At 34.0% G+C, this 20733-nt stretch overlaps 1 protein-coding gene across 8 annotated transcripts in view; it reads left to right on the top strand.

Annotated features, from left to right (window-relative positions):
- Window positions 1–20733, top strand: part of LOC145257294 (excitatory amino acid transporter 3-like) — a 147595-nt gene that overhangs the window by 97719 nt on the left and 29143 nt on the right. For all 8 annotated transcript variants that reach the window (XM_080115653.1, XM_080115654.1, XM_080115655.1 and 5 more), the window contains 2 exons: window positions 128–262; window positions 18853–18971. In XM_080115653.1, coding sequence (XP_079971779.1) covers window positions 128–262; window positions 18853–18971 — 254 coding nt within the window. The remainder of the gene's footprint in view (window positions 1–127; window positions 263–18852; window positions 18972–20733) is intronic.

The following is a 20733-nucleotide window of genomic DNA, read 5'->3' as shown; positions in this document are numbered from 1 at the left end:
TTTCAAAAGTTGGTGTTAATGTCTTACTTTTTGATTAATAATCTGATACCTTGATTTCATGATTTGCATATTTTTAAAATACTCTAAATCGTTTGTTTTTAATATGTTCTGCGCTTCTGTATTGTAGCATTACAGCAACAGCTGCAGCAATTGGAGCTGCTGGGATACCACAAGCAGGTCTTGTCACAATGATGATTGTCCTCACAGCAGTCGGCTTGCCAACAAAAGATATTGCTTTGATTCTTGCCGTAGATTGGTTTTTGTAAGTAATTTTACAATTTTACAAGTTAACAAAATCTACAAATAATAAAGACGAGCTGCACCTACCCGACGTTACCTGCTATGCAGTGAAGTCATTTAGTTTTTAGTTTTTATTTGTTTGCACAGTTTTAAACTTAAAGTAGCCAATTCTTATTATATCCTTCAATTTAAAAAGAGATATCGCTCTTGCTGATTTTTTTTATTTTTAGGTAATTATACAAAAAATGTGCAACAATAACAAATGAAAATTGACTAATCAAGTTTGACATTTTTAGCTGAAATCCTATTTGAATCTAACTTTGAAAATCCGAGATAACTTTATATGTTAAATAATTTCAAAGCCTTTCCTAATTAGTTATGATAAATTATAATTTTTTATGTAAGACCTTTTAATACTCACAGGAGTCTGGTGAGATGTGGAAAAGGCTTAAAATAAATATTATATTGTAAAGAGAGATCGATATTACATAGTGAAAATTGTGAGATGAGGATTGATTATTTGGGTTATCGGAATTATTCAGACTACTGTTCTCATTTTGGATATTATTCTTACAACATGATGTAATCTGCAACTTTTTTCAGGTGTGTCTTGTCAAACTCAAGAATCTGTAGATTCACAAAAAACATTGCACAGCGGATAAAAGTGCTAAGTAAACAATCAGTTCTAAATGACTGTGTTCTGAAGATTGAAATTTCACTCATCAGTACGGGCATTACTAAGAATATAATTACTGATTTCATAAAACATCATGGTTGACTGAACGAGAACAAGCCGAATCTGTCGATTAAATAAAAGGTTTGTTCAAATTTCATTACAGACTCTTGAATTCGACATAAAGATTCCAATGTTCGACAAAGATCACTTAAAGAAGGCCGGAGGTAACATCGCCTGAAACATTGTAAGAATAAGTCAGTTGATAACAGCAGTCTTATAATCCAAATAATACGAGTGAGGGGCAGGTGTAAATTCTGGGAAAAATATGCGACCTACTTTTTGCTTATAGTAAAAGACTATTAAATCTCACAGGACTTTTTTTTTTATTGAAAGACTCACTTTTCCTGAATTATAACTTTGGAATTCATAAGTTACTTTATCTTTAAAAGTCTTCACTTTTTTGTTTACATTGTTTCATATTTTTAGAAATATCCTCCTCATCAGCATTGCTAATTATACAAGATTGCCTAAAAAGTTTGTCCTGTTAAAATGATGATTTATTATGCAAGACTTCATTCAAAACAACAACCGTTTTTCAAAATAAAGGCACTAATTGTCCACAAACTTCTGAAACCTGCAAGCTTTCTGATTTGGCCCAAGTACGAAGCAATGGCTTTAAATCAAAAAGTTCTTGACCAGCTTCTTTAACTTCATCAAAATGAATCAAATTGGTGATCCTTCATGCATAACCAGAAAGAACAGCAAGAAGATTGAAGAATTGGACGGTATGGAAGACGTGTTACATCTGATTCATAGTCCAGATGTTTCTCCATTTGTCTACTGTCTATTTTGATCAATACAGCACTTATAAATGGTCAGAATTTTGAGTCTTCAACGAAACTGAAGAAGACTGTCAAAGAATTTTCTATTAAAAACTGAAAGCTTGACATTTTAATCAAAACTGACAGTTTGCAGCTCTTTATTTGAAGAAGTTCATTCAGAATAAATCTGCATCATTATTTTAACAACGAGCACAATCTTTTGCAAGAAACCTAATAAGCTGCCCCTCCTCCCCCTAAAATAATCAGCCCGATCCTACACAAATAGATGTGAAGGACCAAAGAGAGAAAAGACTAACCAGACCATAACTGAATAAGTGGGAAGAATATTGTGATCTTGGGGAGGTTTATTGCCTTCCAAATTCCAGTGAGAACCAATGGCAGTTTCCAGAAAGAAGTTAATGACAAGCGGCCATTACATCAAATATGTGTGAAAAACTTTTTCAGTAATTTTTGCATAAACTGTTAACAAGGAAACAAGAGAAGATACAAAAAAAAAAAAACAAGCAAAGAAATTCTCCACTTTGCAATATCTCCTATATAATATTTTGATTGCAGAAATCCCCCTCTGAACCAAAATACCGTAGGTTTACAACAATATATGCTACATACAAATTTATTATGTCTAGAATATAAGTCACTATTTTATGTAACTTTAGAACGATATTTTAGATATATTTAGTCGTTATAATAAAATCCTACATTTCATCCTAGGAGCATCATCATTACAATCGCAACATCTTTAGATGAAGTAGTTCCTATTTTTCTCTCTAAATCTAAAGTCCTCCCACCACTCCCCAGTCATCACCGGGAAGAAATATACACATTATAACTATATTGTTCTGGCACCTTTCGTAACTAGATCATACACTTATAGACATACAATTATCTTCCCATTTCCCGAATCAAAAATAATAATTTATCCCTTCTAAAATTCTGGCAATTTTCATTAATTGAGAGCTGAAAAATCGCTTATTATGGATCACATACCTTATTGCAAAAACGAAAGCGTCTGACATTTACAAATATGGTGGCTCTCTCTACACGAAGCTATTGTTTTATGAATATTAAACCAAATACAAAATATTAACCACTCATAATCAGAAATTTACGTATCACCACTGTTCTACAAACAAACAATCCCTGAGACAAAAAACATAACATTTACATATAGCATTGTTTTTTTGTTTGATTTCAAATCTGATTAACGAAACGACAAGGATGCTATTATTTGGGTCTTTTCTTTTTCTTTTCTTTTACAATGGGGCTTTTACTTTTTTTTTTTTATTTGAATATTTTTCTATATCCATGCCCGCATTAACCTCGTGCAGATATCAGCTCCATCTCAGAAAAAGCAAACACACAATACCCTGAAACATAACATTAATATTTACGCGTACCATTGTTTAGTTTTTGTTTAGAATTAACTTAACGCCCCAATATTTTATGCAGGTGTTTAATTATAGACTAATTATAGACACTTTTTTTTTTAAATGACAACTTTTCTTACTTTTGGTTCATAGTATTTGCACATGGAGATCCTGATAGCGATTATCAATGTTTAATTTGGAGCAAATATTTTTACACCCCACCCCCCACAATTTACAAGATGGGGGGTCTCTTTTGAAAACCATTCTTAATATGGGGATGTTGCGGGTGACCATTCCAAAAGCCGTTCATGAAGAGATTGGGGGTGTCCATTCCGAAAGATATACTTAACGTGAGGAGGTTGGAGGTGTCTATTCAAAAAGCCGTTCTTGACATGAAGAGGTTGGGTGTTGGACAACAACAACCGCACTTTATTTTTTTTTATGAGGCATGTTTGATTATAGACCAATTTTTTTTTATGATGAATTTTTACCTTAGATCCACCAACACACTTTTTTTTTAAACTGACGACTTTTAAAGGTTTTCCACTATGCTGATTAAAAATATCTCATTTACATTTGGCGGATACAAATAGTTTTTGTGATATAAAGCCATGAATTATGCACTTTAAATCACCGGTCGCCAGATTAGTATGCACGGGCAAAGAACAAATCTAATTATATCCAACCAACACTGCCACCCCCAAATTTGTTTGTTGGTTCATAGTTTTTGCATGTGGGGATCCTGACAGCAATTAATCAAGGTTAAATTTATGACAAATATTTTGACAGCCACCATCTCTCACAAAGTAGGGTGTCCATTCCAAAATGGGGATGTTGCGGGTGACCATTCTGAAAGCCATTTGTAGCATGGGGAGGTTGGAGGTATCTATTTCAAAAACCGTTCTTATCATGAAGAGATTAGCCGTGTCTATTCCGAAAGTCATTCTTAACATGAGGAGGTTGGGGGTTGGGCAACAACAACAGCTGTACATTAATTTTTCTATAAGGGGGTGGGGCACATGCTTCCAACCGAGCAACGCCGGTTAACAGGTTCTGCTAGTATTATATATATCCCATCATCCAAATGTTAATGAGTAAAAAAAACTGCTGGACTAAACTGTTTTAAATGTTTAGGAAAAGGCCAAAAGTAAATACTAAATCAAACATCCCGTTACCATCCTTCATTCTCTTTCAATAGTGAAACCTTTCTTTCTTTCTTTTTCTTTTCTTTTTTTCTATACCGATTGAAAAGTTTTTGCCGTCTTTTTCTTTTTTTTAACCTTTCCAGTTTAAAACGTTTTCTTTCTTATTTCTCTTTTTTTAAAAACTTCATCGATTAAGACAATATTTCATATGAATATTGATATTAGTACAAACACTATAATTTTTTCTGTTATTTTTGACCGAAGATGTAAACTTGTTTTAAAATAAACAAGTCAAGGTCAAACATTGAGCCGTCACTAAATGCAATTTGTATAAAACTATAAATTACGATTTTTTTTAACTGACTTGCATAGATTATGTTAGTATTGATATGTATTTATATTTCTCCCACAATGAGAAATGTGACACAAGGGTCGGAAAGTGGGATTAAAATTAACACCTCCAATGAGAAACACTCTGGCCTGCAACAATATTAGGGCAAAAATGTCTGGATAACGCTCCAGATGATTAGCAATAAAATAACCATTTCTCAAAAAGAGAAAGTAGGTATTTATTTGCTTCCCCACGTAAGCAAAATGTGACACAAGGTCGGCTTTATGTGAGGTGAAGGGGGAGGGAGGGGAAGGGGATGGTACATATAGGGTTGCCCCTACATGTACCAATAACCAATTGCCACAAGGGCAATGGTCACAAAGCGCAACATCTGCCGGAACAGATGCTACACTTTGCTCCTAGCAAAAGTGTCAGAGAAAGTAAAGCCTGGGAAGGCGGACCTCCTAGCAAAAGTGCCAGAGAAAGTAAAGCCTGGGAAGGCGGACCTCCTAGAACTACTTGGGACCAGCATCATATCGCAATCATCAGGAAAAATATAATTTCAGAAATGACATAGCCTCCGTTGGTTTTGTTGTCAAAGGAACAAGTCCTTAGGCGAAGATGAGTATTTATCTTCCTCCCACGGTGAGAAATGTTATATGTGTTCATTTCTTCAATAAAATCAGATACTCATGGAGTATAGGGGTGGGGGTTGGTGATTTGCCAATACCTTTGATGCATGTGGTTATATAGATCTTACAACCATTGCATCAATCAACACTGGTAGCTGACAGAACTCCTTATAAAGATGTACAGACACATCTAAAAATGCTCTTTCATACTATAACCTAACAAAACAAAAATATTATTTCGGTGCTAGTGCAAGATAATGCATTTTGAAACAAACGCCTTTCATGTGAAAACATTATGTATTCATGTGCCATGTCGAAATTAGTATCGATTCCAAAAATTACAAAAATGAGCCAGGAAATGTGCTAGATCTAGTTTTTACAAAAAAATAATCCACAATGACGGCCCGACATTTTGTATTTTGACATGATGGATTGTCAAATTGATCTATTGCAGCTATCAGCCTTAGATTTTGAGATCTCTTACACATTAAAACATATGATAAACTCGATAAATTTTATTTTTACTTATAATCATTTTTTTACTGGATCATTTTTCGTATTTTTGAGATTATACTAATTTCGGCATGACACATAAGTATGGAATAATGTTTTCACCTGAAATGCGTTTGTTTTAAAATGCACTATTCTGCACAAGCACCGTTGTTTCAAACTGAAACATAACGGATCGAGGAAAATGCTATTTTAAAATTGGTTCAAGTTGCAAGGTTCTTTTAGAGGACGGCTACTACACAGCGAGACATGAGAGTGTGTGTAAGTATCCTCACTGGACTGCAAAAAACTAAACATCCAATGTAGCAGCAAGTCCTGGGAACATTAATCTGAATGAACTGATGGAAATGAGGCACACACCATACATTGCAACGATGTAATCCCTACAGCCACCTACCTTGAAAATGCTACTGTCAAACCTGATATACTAATATGGAATAAGACGGAGAAGTGAATGTCCTTAATGATAGAGGTTAGAACAGAGCTGAAAGAGAGAAACGGACGAAATATCAAGGCCTAATATATGATATGAAGAGAAACTGGAATCTTAAGGAGATATCAATCATCCAATGATTATAGGTGCAACAGTGCTTATGAAGAAGAGCTTTAAAGCCTATCTAACCAGTATTTCTGCAAAAGAGACCCAGACAATTGCACTTAAGGGGACACTGAGAATCCTGAAAAGAGCTCTCGGCTGAAGTCAATAAAGGTGGGTGAATGTTTGCAGCTGGTATGGCTGCTTCATACCCAGCTTATAAACCAAAAAAATAAGATAAACAAACAATATTAGGGCAAACATTTCACTATACATGACCGACTTCGAACCCTCCAGCCATTTAAGAAGTTATTCAACGACAACTGCTTGGCCACATATCTTAATCATATTGTGCCATTTCTGGAGCTGTACATGATTCTTAATCATGAGGCTCAACAAAATTGTGTTTGCAAGAAATAATTAATGGGTTAGTATGTTTAGTATAACCGGTACATTGTTCTTAATTAGCAATGTCACCTGCTATTTCGGCCAGGTATGTTGTGACAACAAACTTGGGCTGTTTAAGTCTAAATACCAATTATTGGGACGAGAATAATTTTACCAGATAAAGTGAGTATAATTATTATTTGTTCGTTTTTAGGAATTTGAAAGATTCTTTTTGTGTGTGTGTGTGTGTGTGTGCCTGTGTGTGTGTGTGTGCCTGTGTGTGTGTGTGTGTGTGTGTGTGTGTGTGTGTGTGTGTGTGTGTGTGTGTGTGTAAAAATACAAAAAAAAGTACAAAACATGCTTTTCAATGTTTTTATTTCCTTAAATACCTTAAAAATATTTCAATTAAGGATGATTATAACGTTCATAATTTTTGAAAATTTAAGTTATAGTTATACTAGAAGAATACCCGTCCCAGGACGGATAAAAATAATTTCCCAACTAAAAAAAAACTTTGCACCATTTTTATGCCTCATTACAAAGATTAAAATCAATATATAATGATAGTAAAACTTATGTCTAGGATCCTTATTAAAAATTTCGTCAAAATCCACTATATGATTTTAATTCTGAAAATGCCTAAAATTTAAAACTTAAGAAATATTAAGAAGAGATTTAAAATCAATGAATCTTACTTAATCGCTATTTAATGACTATTGATCAAATTCAATGCAGATCTGAAATATTTGAAATATTTCAGATGGGAAGTTGTGTCCATGTTATGACCTTTAAAAATCCTGTAAAATATTCATGACAAACTGGAATATGGGGAACATCTATGAATTGAATTGGTACAATTTTATAAAAATTGGAATATTCATAAAGAGCTTCAACACCCTTTTTACACCTTTTTGTATGAAATTAAAGTAAATTGGACAGTTGACCCCTCAAGCCAAGCAGCTGTATTCCAAAAATTCATTGCCATTGAAGCATAAAGGACTACTGTGATAAATGTCAGATTTATATAAGGTAAATTAGGTGGGGAGTTAGGCAGCAAGGTATTTGTTAACATTACATTTAAATTTCGGCATGTTGAACCAGGAAACAGGGAGCAAAAATTAATTCAAAAGGCAAGAAACTCGAGAAAAGAAGCTATCAGAATAGAAAATCTTTCAGTATCTAGAAAACGAAAGGGTGGAATTTTGCTAATTGGGGAAGTTGAAAATATTTTCAGAGCTTATTCTGTAGAAGTACTTGTTTTTTTACTTACAAAAAATAAAGTGTGATTTAATGCAAACTAAACAAGTATCTGAGAAATACAATAAAAATGTTTTAAACAAAACTCAGATTATATATATATATATATATATATATATATATATATATATATATATATATATATATATTAGACACGGCCAAAACGGAAGGAGGGTAAGTATTTTTTGACGGAGTCTCTCTTTAAAAATCTACCAAAAATCAAGTAATTATCCAATCAATACGAAATTTTCACCGATTATTAAGTGAAGAATTAATTTTATGATGGTGTACTTTTGTTTTTCATAATCCATATATATATATATATATATATATATATATATATATATATATATATATATATGCCTACAAAACTCCCCTTCTTTATTTGTGATTATAAATATGCTGAAAATAATCAGCCGAAACTGAACAAAATATATTGTATTGTGGGTAGGGTGAGGATTGTAGATAACACAAACAAATAAATAAAAGCAATTGTGCATGTATCAGATTTTAAGGTTGAAAATTCGAATTTTGAATGTGTTTAATTTTTCATTCATTGTCTTTTGACATGTGAATTCGTTGAATATGTTAATAACAATTATGATCTTTCAGATTAGCAAATAAAATTATATATTTTCATTATTTTTATGAAAAACACTACTTTTAAATCTTTTAAAATAAATTAATAATTTTCTTTTAGTGAGTCCAATATTGCTAATATACCATTAAATAGGAAATGCTTTGAAGAATCTATATCAAAAAAGAAAAAATGATAAATAACTGTGCATTTTGCTAAAAATACGATAATTTGTTGCAGCAATTTATTGTCACACGATATTTCTCATCCATGGAAGATGATAAGGGCTACACACATTTGTCATATCCCCCTTTTTCTTTTTGCTGTGACTTGTGCTTGACGTAGTTTAAAGTGTGGGGGACTTGCATCTACTACACTCTCTTGTTCAGAAACACTTGGTCCTGGTTGCAAGACAGGGTCAAGATGACCAAGCATGATACTAGATGCAGGAGTTATCTCCAAAACATACGGCACCTAGCATTCCCAAAATGGTCACCCATCTGGTACTGGCCAGCCTCGTCGTTGCTTAACTTCAGAGGTTATGTAGGCAATAAATCGCTTATGATGGAAAACTACTAAATGAACTAAATGAACTTATTTTGTCTTCAAAACTATCATTAAGTTTTGGTTTCTTGTATTTCGCCATAAAAAGATGGAATTATTTGAAATTCAGGTGCTTATGTCATAATAATTTTGCATATTCTTATAGCAAATCATCCTGAATCTTATTTAGACAAAAAAAATGAATTGGTTCAAAAACCCTTAAAAAATATTTAAATCTATCGAGACAAAAATGGCAGTGAATGATGTTTTTTTGAAAATTGAAAATTTAAAATTCTACTAAAAATACTAGAAAAAGTTTTATATTATTCTGCTTTTTCAGGCTTTTAGCTTTCTGGAAAAAAAAAGTTGCTCAAGAATAATGGATTTTAATCCGTTTGGTTTTTCTTCAATTTTTTTATCGTGCCATATATATATATATATATATATATATATATATATATATATATATATATACTAGCAGGACCCGTTAGCCAACATTGCCCGGTGAAAGCATGCCCCACCCCCTTGTAAAAAGATTAAGTACTGCTGTTGTTGGCATTGCCTTACCTCCAACCCCCTAATGTTAAGAACAGTTTTTGGAATAGACACTCCCAACATCATCATGGTAAGAATGGCTTTCGGAATGGACCCCCCCCCCAACCTACCCCTGTTAAGAACGTTTTTCGGAATAGACACCCCATTTTGTGAGGGGTGGCAGATTGTCAAAATATCTGCCCCAAATGTAATCTTGATAATCGTTGTCATGATCTCGAGGCGCAAATACTATGAACCAACCTTGCAATTTTGGGTGTGCATTATCGGTCGGAAAAAATGTAAATGTTGGGTACTTATGTATTTTTTGTTACCGTGCTGAAATAATGATGTTATTATTTTGAAAGCCATTCTGAACATGTTAGAGGAAGGTGTTTTGTAAGTAAACCTTAAAATTTAATAATCACATGATTACTTGTTCAGTAATAACGTTATTAAATTTTACCTGTGTAAAGTTTGTGAAGCATTTATAATATAGACAAATCGTTCATGTCCGTGTTGACCTTTAAGATCTCTTTTTAGTTATAGGGTGTGCGTTAGTCAAGAAAAAAAAAAGAATAAATAAAAAGAAAGAAAAGGGAAAGTCGGTAACTACATCGCCTGAAAACTTCTATTAAGTATTAATCTTTTTATAACGCAAACAGGTCACAAATACGTAGGTACATGAAAATGTTTTTTTTCTAATAATTTCGCGATATATCTATACTAGCAAAAACTACCCACTCACAGGACAGCAATTAATCAAACTTTAGCCTTCTTTAAAAAAAAAAAAAAGAAGGAAACAATTTTCATTTGATATTTTGGTAATTTGGAGAATAACAACAAAAAGATTATTGTCATGGTGTTTTTAGATACATTCTAATCTTGAAGAAATTTACTGTGTATGTATATATTTTATTGATTACTAGCAAAGATACCCGTGCTTCGCACGGAGCTTTGTTGCGCACTCGGGTACCAAAATCTGTGGGCACCTTTCCAGTAAGTTGATGTTGTAAGAGCAACGATTGCATAAGGTGATTAACATTTTAACTACCTCTTGTAGTGACTGAAATTCAATCAGGAACTTCACAAAACATTTTCATCAAAAAGGAAGGTTACTTGATGTTACATAGTAAATTTTTCATTGAAGTCATTTTCAACTCTTGCTTAAATTTTATCTTGCACATTCAATACTAAAAACTTTCCACAATCAGATCATGTCAGTTTTTCCTTATATCCATTTCTCGAACTTTTCTCTAAAGAGCCTCAGGGTAAACTACATTTCTTCTGCTTTGATTTGGAGCCAGAATGTAGAGTTTTTCTGAACTTCCTGTCCGGCTGATGGAGACGTAGAACATACCGTGACTGAAGCAGTCTGATGTCAAGTCTACGCCAATGGTGTTAAATGTCTGACCTTGACTTTTGTTTATGCTCATTGCAAAACACACCTTCACAGGAAATTGGAGTCTCCGGAATTTAAATGGAAGTACTGAGTCCGATGGAACTAAGGGGATCCTTGGCAGTAGAACGGTTTCGCCTTTGTAGGGACCACAGGAAATGGTGGCCTCAAGTACATTGGTGTGCAATCTGGTGATAACACATCTGGTTCCGTTTGTTATTTTTGGCGGTTCCAAGAATCGAAGAATCATGATTGGCGATCCAATTTTGAGATTTAAAATGTGTGGAGGCATTCCAGATATCTCCAAAGAGTTTAAAAACTCCACAGGGTAGTGAACAGCTTCATATTCATTAGTAGCTGAATCAACTGACTTGTATTGCTTTGTGTCTCCTGGAAATTCATCCATTATTGAATTGTTCAAATGATTCACATTGCTGTTTAATGGCGAAATAATAGCCCTCTCAGCAAGCCAATCCGGTGATTTTCCATTGTTTTGCAGGTCTGGGTACACTTTGTCTTTCAGTTGCTTCTGATTACCGACACATTTACCAAGCGCAGTTGGAATCTTAATTGTGTCAGGTGAAGAAGTGATAGGAAACTGACCATTACCGATTTGGAGAAGCAATTTTGAGAAGTCTGCTGCAGCTGTGTTATCAGAGATATAGGCTCTCATATTAGTAGTCAGTCTCTTCACTATAACGTGCCTCCAGAGATAGGATTGTTTCAAACTTGCATTGACAATGTTAGCCCTTGTGCCATTTTTAACCACTGGGAGGATTTGACGGAAATCACCGCAAAATAAGGTTGGAATGCCACCCATGGGATTCTTGTTTCCTGTGATGTCTTGCAGTGTTCGGTCAATTGCTTCATAAGCACTCTTGTGCGTCATTGGGGCTTCGTCTACAATGATTGCAGAGGTGTCTCTAATTACATTTGCCAAGGCTGAGTTACCAGTAATTTTGCAAACTGGCTGATCCATTCGATGAGTATCCAAGGGTACTTTAAAAGTGCTGTGAAGAGTGCGGCCACCTTGTAGTAGAGTAGCAGCAATGCCACTGAATGCTGTTGCAAGCACAATCTTTCTCATGGATCTAATCTTTGCAAGGATCAAATTGATTACAAAAGTCTTGCCCGTACCACCTGGAGCATCAAGAAACATCATGTTTTTGTTCATTTCACCTTGTGCTTCCAACATTGCCATGAATGAATTGTAAACTTCTCTTTGAGAATCGGTCAGTTTTTCTTGCATATTTTCTGCTTGTAGGGAAGTTCTTCAAGATTATATGTAACTTCACGTTGATACTCTCTCGCGAGTCTTTCATCTCTCCCTTGCATTGGTGCAGGTAATCCATAGCTTGCCAATGGTTGACCGCACATAAGGAGAACTTTTTCTTCAATTAGACAAAGAGTTTTATTGTAGATGTCCTCATTAAAATCTGCTTCTGGATTGTTAACTTCTTGCCTGTATCTGTGAAGAATGTCTTCAGATATTACATCACGAAAAGCCATCCAGATCTCAAGAGGATTTCTTGGCTCACAGGCTGTTAAAATTATCACAAATAGGCTTCGCAAATTTGAAGGTGATTGAGTGGCACTTGCCTCTCCTACTGCTTGATGCAAGTGATGGTCATTTTCTAGAAGGCCTCGAGCAAGGCACGCTGCTCTGTATGTTTCAAACACCTGACCATTGTATGCTCGCAAATTTTGAAATGAAGTTGGACCAGCAACCTCATTGAGCAACAGGCGTAAGAAATAACACTCCCCTGCTTTTGGACTAATCGTGTAGATTCTCCCAATGCATGGTGCCTTCCATACATCATCATTTTCAGTACCTTCAACTTGTACCCCACGCATTCTTCTCATCCATTTCTTTGTCGATTTGTTCCAAGTGTAAAACTCAGGGACTTCTACGTATTTGAGACCCCTTGCAAAGTCATCCTCATGGCAGAGTTGAAAAAATGCTGTCAAAGTTGTGGCAGGCGGTGGACCTTGGGCTCGTTCCAGAGCAGTATCAGCTGAGAACATGACACGCTGCCCATTTTCAAGATGAACAGAAAATTGTACAATTGGGGGGAAATGTTCATGGATGGGATGTTCCAATATCCTCCAGGCTGCCTCTGAACTGCCGACATACCTTGCATTCTGGAACTGCTGGATCTAATCCACAATGTGACTTTGTACTTGGCCTTGTTGTTTAGCTGCTCCATCAGTTCTTTGTAGTTCAAACACTGCTTGATCAAATCCTTTATTCACGTATTTGAGGACATATTTGATGCTTTGGATCGAGCTGCAAATTTCTACGTTAATGTGAGCGTTGAACTGCTGAAGGAGGACCTTGTTGTACGGAACAATCCACTGGTTTGTTATTTCTTGATTAACATACCGACCATTTCTCTTCATCCTTATTGTACCAGTCTGGCCTCCATCTTCTGGTTTTCTTCGCCTGTACTTGGGGTAAGAGTCTTGGCCTTGCTTGGTACACTGAAGAAATTCTTTTGGGTATTTTTTGGAACATTTGTTGTCAATCATACATGGACAATTTGGATTAAATGGTCCACAAGGTCCATGCACCATATGTGCCATCACTTTAGCATGAAGATCAGGATCTTCCTCTTTGTCAGGGATCTCTGCAGATATGCAGAGATCCATTTTTTCTGGTAGAAGTTTGTCCTCTGGGGCCTGCCAGGTGAGGATGTGTGCATGCGGCAGTCCTCTTTTTTAATATTCAATACTGTACAGGAAAGCCCTCAACCTGCCAAATCCTCCCTTTTTAATAAATTCAAGTAACTTTTTTAGCTTCTGCCTGAAAACCCTGGCAACAATATCTGGACGATCCTGAGGGTCTTGCCCTTGAAGACAATTTTCTGTAATTTCTGTCCACTTTGGATTTGTTGTGAACATGATGAAGAGGTCGGCTCGGCCCATTCGCCGAACATATGCCATGGCATCACTTTGACGCTCAAACATGTATCGAGGGCCTCCTGTATAAGTTGCCGGAAGTACAACTCGTTGACCAAACTGTTCTGGATTCCCATCCTCCCTAAGAATTGAATCTCTCAAGTTGCTATAATTGTCAGCTCTCAGGGTCTGTTGCTCACGCCTCAGGAACTGTAAACGTTCTGTTTCAATCTTGCAGTACACATCCACCAGCCATTGTTGAAATAGCCTTCGGTACCAGAGAAAATAGTTTCCAGGCCGAGTCATTAAATGGTACGAATAAAATTGCTGTTGGGTAACTTTTCGCCCATTGGATGCCTTCATGTAGATGTTGTAAGATGGAGAACCATAGGGGTACATTAACGGGTACATTAAAGTATCGTAGAGGGGATGTAGTTCGGAGATCCATTTTAATGTATCATTTCTAAAACGCAAGACAATATCCCGGTTAGCTGTTGGTTCATTCTCCATTAATATTCCAATCTCATACGTTGTTGTTGGAGCATTGAATCGCCGTGGATGCTCTTCTTGCGGCCTTCAGTCTTCCCTTATGACAACTTTATGTTCTACCAAGTGTTCTTCTTCAATCCTCTCCTTTGTTGTTTTCAGCTGACAAATAAAGCTGTTGTTCTCATGTAAAAATTCAGTCAGACTTTGGAGAATGTCTCTATTGAGTCTACTGTCACGTCCCCGATTATGTAGTTCCTCTTCCAGACTATCCAAGAAGTAGACTTGAATAAACTTTGCTGTTTCATCTTCAGGTGGTAAAAGACTCCCAATCTGGTGGCAAACCTGGCCTCGAATTCTAAAAGAAGGATTCCACCCATGTACTGCCGCAATTTTGTGACCAAATGATGTCATTGCAAAACAATTGTTATAACTGCGTAGATTTTGCAGAAAATCTTTAGAGATGGGACCATTGCCGGAGAGCAAATCTTGAAGCAACTGAGGCAGTGGTGGAAAGCTATCAAGCACAACTTTGCCAGAAGAACAACAACAACCAGGGGTTTCTCCTTTAAATTTTACAGCTGAGCAATGTTGACATACTTTGTCCATTTTTCCTATATCAGCTGTAGTGAGAGAGTCATTTTTGTTGTAGTGCAATCCTTTTCTATTGCAGTGTTCTATTTCATGGTGTCTCAAAGCAGTCATTCGTTGTCTAGCTGCCTCGTTTTCTGTCAATTGCTGGGGCAAAGTCATACTCTCTCTCCATGCAGCCTCTCGTTGTTGCCCTTGGTATAGGCGAAAGCTTCGTTGGGTTTCCGATTCATTCTGATGTCGTTGAGCCACTCTCAACTCACCTTGTGTACGTCTACTTACCTCATATAATTCATTCGATCGTAATATTGCTTCTCTTTCCAGTGCATATCTTTGCCTTTCTTGAATTTCATCTTGTGATGAATTTAACCGCCTTACAGCATGTCTAGTTTTGTCAGCTTCACGTTGGGTTTCTCTTTCCAAATCTGACAGTCTTGCTCTCCTTTCTCTTTGACGTATCCTGTTAAGTTCTAGACGTCTTTCTCTATCTGAATTGTTTTCATTGGAGCGAATTGCAGCAACTCTTAGTCTATTAGCTTCCAATCTTTCCATTCTTTCTTCCTCACTTTCGTTTCTACTTCGTTTGGGTGGCATAATTTCGGTTTTAAACGGAATTGTTTAACGATATTAATGATTGTAAATTAATTAAGCATAAAGGAAATGTATACTAACTGAAATGGACGAACTATAAATAATATTTCTGAATAGTACAATTATAAACAATTATATTGTACCTATTTACTATGCCTCCCCACGGGACAGAGTTAGACACCAGGGTCGTTTTTTAACGTGGAGAAAAGGTACAAAAATAAAAATTGTCTCAGTCGTGAAGGATTTCTCCTCCACCGAAAGAGAACAAGAAAATGAAGTGCAGCATCTGAAGAACAGATACTACACTTTGATCTTGACCAAAAGGAATGAATAAAAGCGACCTACGTGTGACTCATTACTTCCGGGTGTAAACGTCACAGTCTAAAAGTAATAATTAAAAAAAAAAGTAAATGTAAAATAAATGTAATACCAACTTAGGTTAACTAAGTAAACAGTACAATTAAAACAGTTCTATTAAAACAAATAATTACTAAGATCTAGGTAATTGTTAGTCTCATTGTTATGGTTTTAAAGAAAAAAATGTGTAAAAAAAAGTTCTGCTTTTGTGAGTACGTGTATTTCTTTTAAATTACATAACCTTTTTATTTTATTATTTATATCTCTTTTAAATTTATATATTTTGTTAGTAAACTGGAAGAAATTCAGTTGAATAAAACCTTGTTCGTGTTCTTTACGTTAAACTCATATTTTTATAAAAGGTTCATCCGGTTTAAAGAAAGCACTAAGTTTAAATAAGACTGGAAATAACTAATTCAATATATAAATAGAAAAATGAAATAAATATAAGCTTTAAGTCTTAAGATAGTAATAATCAAAATGTAATAAATTATTTGTAGTTCAAATCTATGATAAACAGGCTTTCGAAATAGGCTCGACCAGAAAGATTAAATTGGAACGAAATTATAATCTCCGTGCCATTTTCAAAACAACCCCACAAAAGTAACGATATCCTGCAGTTGGTTGACAATGGTTGTAAGAAAAATGTAAAAGAAAATGCGCTTATCTGTTTATTTTGACCTGTTTTATTTAATTAAAAAAAAATTGGCTATAACTGGAAGAGAGCGTTATGTTTTGGGGGTTGTTTAAAAAATAGAATGGAAATAAAGTTAGTCCCGTTTTAATTGTGTTTAATTGCGGCAAGCGCTAACAAAATCGAAAAATCACTGTTTACATTCGAAATGTTAACTTTTATAGGTTTACAGGTTTGCTGACAAGGCTGGGGGTGTTTAATACAATTATTTTACTAAATTGATTTTTTTCATTTAAAAATAAAATTATTTATTTTTTAATAAAGTTTTATTTTAAAATATTTGTTTTTGTTTATTTATATAAAATTACGATAGTTGAATTGTATTCTTTCAATTATATTGGCAAGTAAAATATAAAAGATTAAAACGGAACGAAATTGAAATTTCCATTACATTTTCAATACAATCCCAAACCATAAAGCTTTGCTCGCCAATGAATTGTTTTGATAATATACGTAAAGTGAAATAAATCGAATATAAAATTAAATGAAAATATATTAAATAATTAAATGTTAAATAGATTTTGTAAATAGTACAGTTGAAATGATTAGAATATTTCCAATATGTAATAAGGTCGAGGTAATTAGTTAAAGAGATTTAATATAATGTGATATGCAAATGAGCATAAGTCATTCGATATGGGGGTGGTTTGTAGAATAGTATATAAAGAAATTAGGCATAGATTCTTATGTCTCCTATAACAGAAACATTTTAAAATGGGTTCTAATGTTTCTCTACCCTCTTACCTCCTTTATATTTCGTTGATGATGGAGAGCTGTACACACAGACAGAAACACACGAACCCTATTACTTTATAAAAATATAGATGATAAAAACATGTTTTCTATAATGCAATATGCAATATTCAAAGGCGGTTCTGATAAATATAGATATACTAGCATTTCAGCTCGGCGTTGCCCGGGTGTTTGGAGGTGTATGTTGAGCAAAAATAAAAAAAAAAGTGATAGTAGGAAGGCAGGCTCAAACCTGTACCGCAAAGAAGGAAAAGAATGGGGAAAAAACCTGACGTCTTTGCTGTTACGACCACCGCCAAACCGGAAGTGATGTAGGTTTTAATTAAGGCTAGACAAGCGAAAGGAGAGGATGACTTTCAAAAATATCGGCGAAAAAGTGCCCCCCCCCGCCTCTGTAGAAAAGTGCCCAGTTGAAGATGAAGGTATTAATATTTTTAGCCAATTTTTCGATATTTGTCATCTGAAAGGTCGAACTTCAAAACGATACTGATCTTGGTAAAATCCGTCGCCTCTGTCGAACCTATATCTAAAATTTCAAGTGTTTAGACCCAAAATTGTCGGAGGAGTTTGGTAGAGTTCTCAAAGGTCAAATCGTTGAACTTTGACCCCTTAACAGCCAAATTTCTAGCTGAAAGCCGATCACAAAGATTTTCCCAAATCTCAGTACCCTATATATCAAATTTCGAGTCTGTAGACTGAAAATTGATTTATTGCGTAGGGAAATGTACGCACACAGACACACAGACACGTTCACTTTTATAGATATATAGATAATATACTATTTTCCTTCTTCAGTATAATCGTCTTACTTCGATTTTTTATTATCGATTACCAGTCATTCGCTTATTTTATTATTTGACAATCGATTATTCACCAAAAATTAATGACCGTATGCAGTGAGAGTTTCTCAAGTCAAAATGAGATTATTAAGATAAAGAGATCTCCAACAGATCATAAATAAATATGGTGCCTGTTGAGATAGACCCAACAGACCGATTTAAAAATCGGTCTGTTGGATCTATCTCAACAGGCACCATATTTATGTATGATAAATATTCATAAATATATAATATATACATAATATTAAAATATGCCATTTTAAGCGAAAACGATATTACAAACTTGATTGTCAAGTCGAAAATAGTAATATATCCAAAAATTATGAAAATTCATTGAGAAAAAATAAAAGTTTATCGCTATAGGCTATAAATGTTGGAAGCCATTAACGATGTAATCTAAAATGTGCGTTCTGAGTTATGTACCCTGTGTGTGAACTTTTCACCGTCTACTTTATAACATCTAAGAAAAATGCAATTTTACCCAATTTTCTGTAAAAATTACTTTTAACTATAAATAACTTTCTATTCCATGAATTTTCGTTACTTTTTAGATATATTACTATTTTCGACATGAACATTAAGTACGTAATATTGTCTTTTCTTTTTAAATTGTAATAATGTGTTTAAATATATCAGTTTTTCAAGAAACCATTTTTTCTTTCTGTTTTTAGGGATCGATGTCGTACGACCATAAACGTAATAGGAGATGCTTATGGAGCAGGAATTCTAGCCAAGCTTTCTCAAAAAGATCTGGATGCAATCGACAGAACTGATAATCCTGAACTGAATGGTAAAATTCCTTACTTTAACGAAGTCATGTCCCTTGAATCTGATGAAGAAGTAGCCACACAGTTATGAAAAAAATGATTCGATTGAAGACAATGAAAAATCATCTAAAGAAAAAAAATGTCTTACCTTTGCAGATAAACTGATGTATTTGAATGAAGGAATGAAATATTTTTTTAATCTTTTTATATATAAAAAAAAAAAAATTGTAAATAAAATCCAAAACAAGTTAAAAATATTTCACTTAAATTTGCTTAACAGAAAATTATAACTTGATCCTTCATATTTTTCTATTCTAATTAATTTATACTTTTTGAAATTTATATTTTTATCAATTGCTACAGGCAGTTTGTTGAAGTTAATTTGTTTTTGGTTGAATACTAATTATTTATAATGCTAATTCATTTTAGTGTTTCCCATCTAATCAATAATGAAAAAAATCATTTTTTAAGCTAAGATCAAAGCATAGTTTCTGTTCTGATACTACACTTCATCCATTCTATTCTCGGTTAGTAACGGATAGATTTTTTCCTTTCTATTCTGAGGCATTTTTTTTTAATTTTCGTAACTGCCTTTTTTGGAGAGTTGGATTTTCCCACATTAAAAATCGACCTTGTGTTTAACTGTACCCTTGTGGGTAGACAAGTAAATAGGAACTAGCTTCTAAAGAAAAAATGATTTTATTTTAATTGTGTATTTTTATCACTTCTTACATAAAAAAAAAACAATGGCCCATAATTATTCTTTATATTGGCTCAAAAACTCCCGTTATAGATCCAAAAGGAGCAAAGGTACCTCGCATCGCCTAGAAATTTTATATTTTCTCCATTAAAGCATTTTCCAATATTAAAAAAAAAACGCAAAACAATAAAGTAAAAGATGTTTGATAACAGTTACCAATTAATTTTCAATTAATTACTAGCGTTCAATTTGTGCAGTGGTGATTTTCCTCTATACTGATAAATGAAAAATAACTTTTCTTTCTCCCTCCATGTGCCTAACATCAGGCAAAATTTCCATAGACAGAGTTTCTTTTCAACAACTTCCCGACTGTGAAAAACATTACCTCGAGACTGCATCACTGCTGATTACAAATTGGTCATCTTCAAATTCAATGTCAAAAAATTCTTATTTAGACCACCACATAATTAATTTTATGCAGTTTTTACCATAGATCAATGTTAGTATCCTCATAGTGTTCTTCATCTTTTGTCTGGCAGTCAATCCATCTCATAACACTTATCTTCAAGCAGCTATCCACCTTGATAAGTGGTGATCACAATAGTAAAAAAAAATAAAAATAAAAAAACATCCAACATGGACACACAAGATAACTTGTTTCTTAATAGAACTCAATTTGGTATTATCTGTGAAAAAGGTTTTACTTGATTTCATCTTTTGGCAGAATTAAACATGTTTGTTCTAAAAATATGCATTGCTAAGGCTTTCAAACATGTGTACATTACACAAAATGCTTCTAACAGACTATAACACTTTATTTTTTTACTTTATATTTACATTATGTTTTCTATACAGCAATCAATTATTAGTTGTAAGAAAGTCTTTATCTGATTTTATAATTTCTATATTTACCTATATTTCTGATTTTCAGTTTAGTCACTATTTATGCAATTAATAAAAAAATAAGTTTTGTATTTTCTAGGAGAAAATAAACTTTTTCATTGTCTATTTAAATAAGTAAAAGGCAAAAGAAGAATAAATTAGTATCATAAAAAATAATCATAAAGAGTCAGATGGGATGAACA

Source organism: Euprymna scolopes, chromosome 3 (genome assembly GCF_053919585.1).
Source record: "Euprymna scolopes isolate OS-2025 chromosome 3, ASM5391958v1, whole genome shotgun sequence".
Lineage (NCBI taxonomy): Eukaryota > Metazoa > Mollusca > Cephalopoda > Sepiida > Sepiolidae > Euprymna > Euprymna scolopes.
Note: the sequence above shows the minus strand (reverse complement) of the source record. Positions and strands in the feature narration are given on the sequence as shown.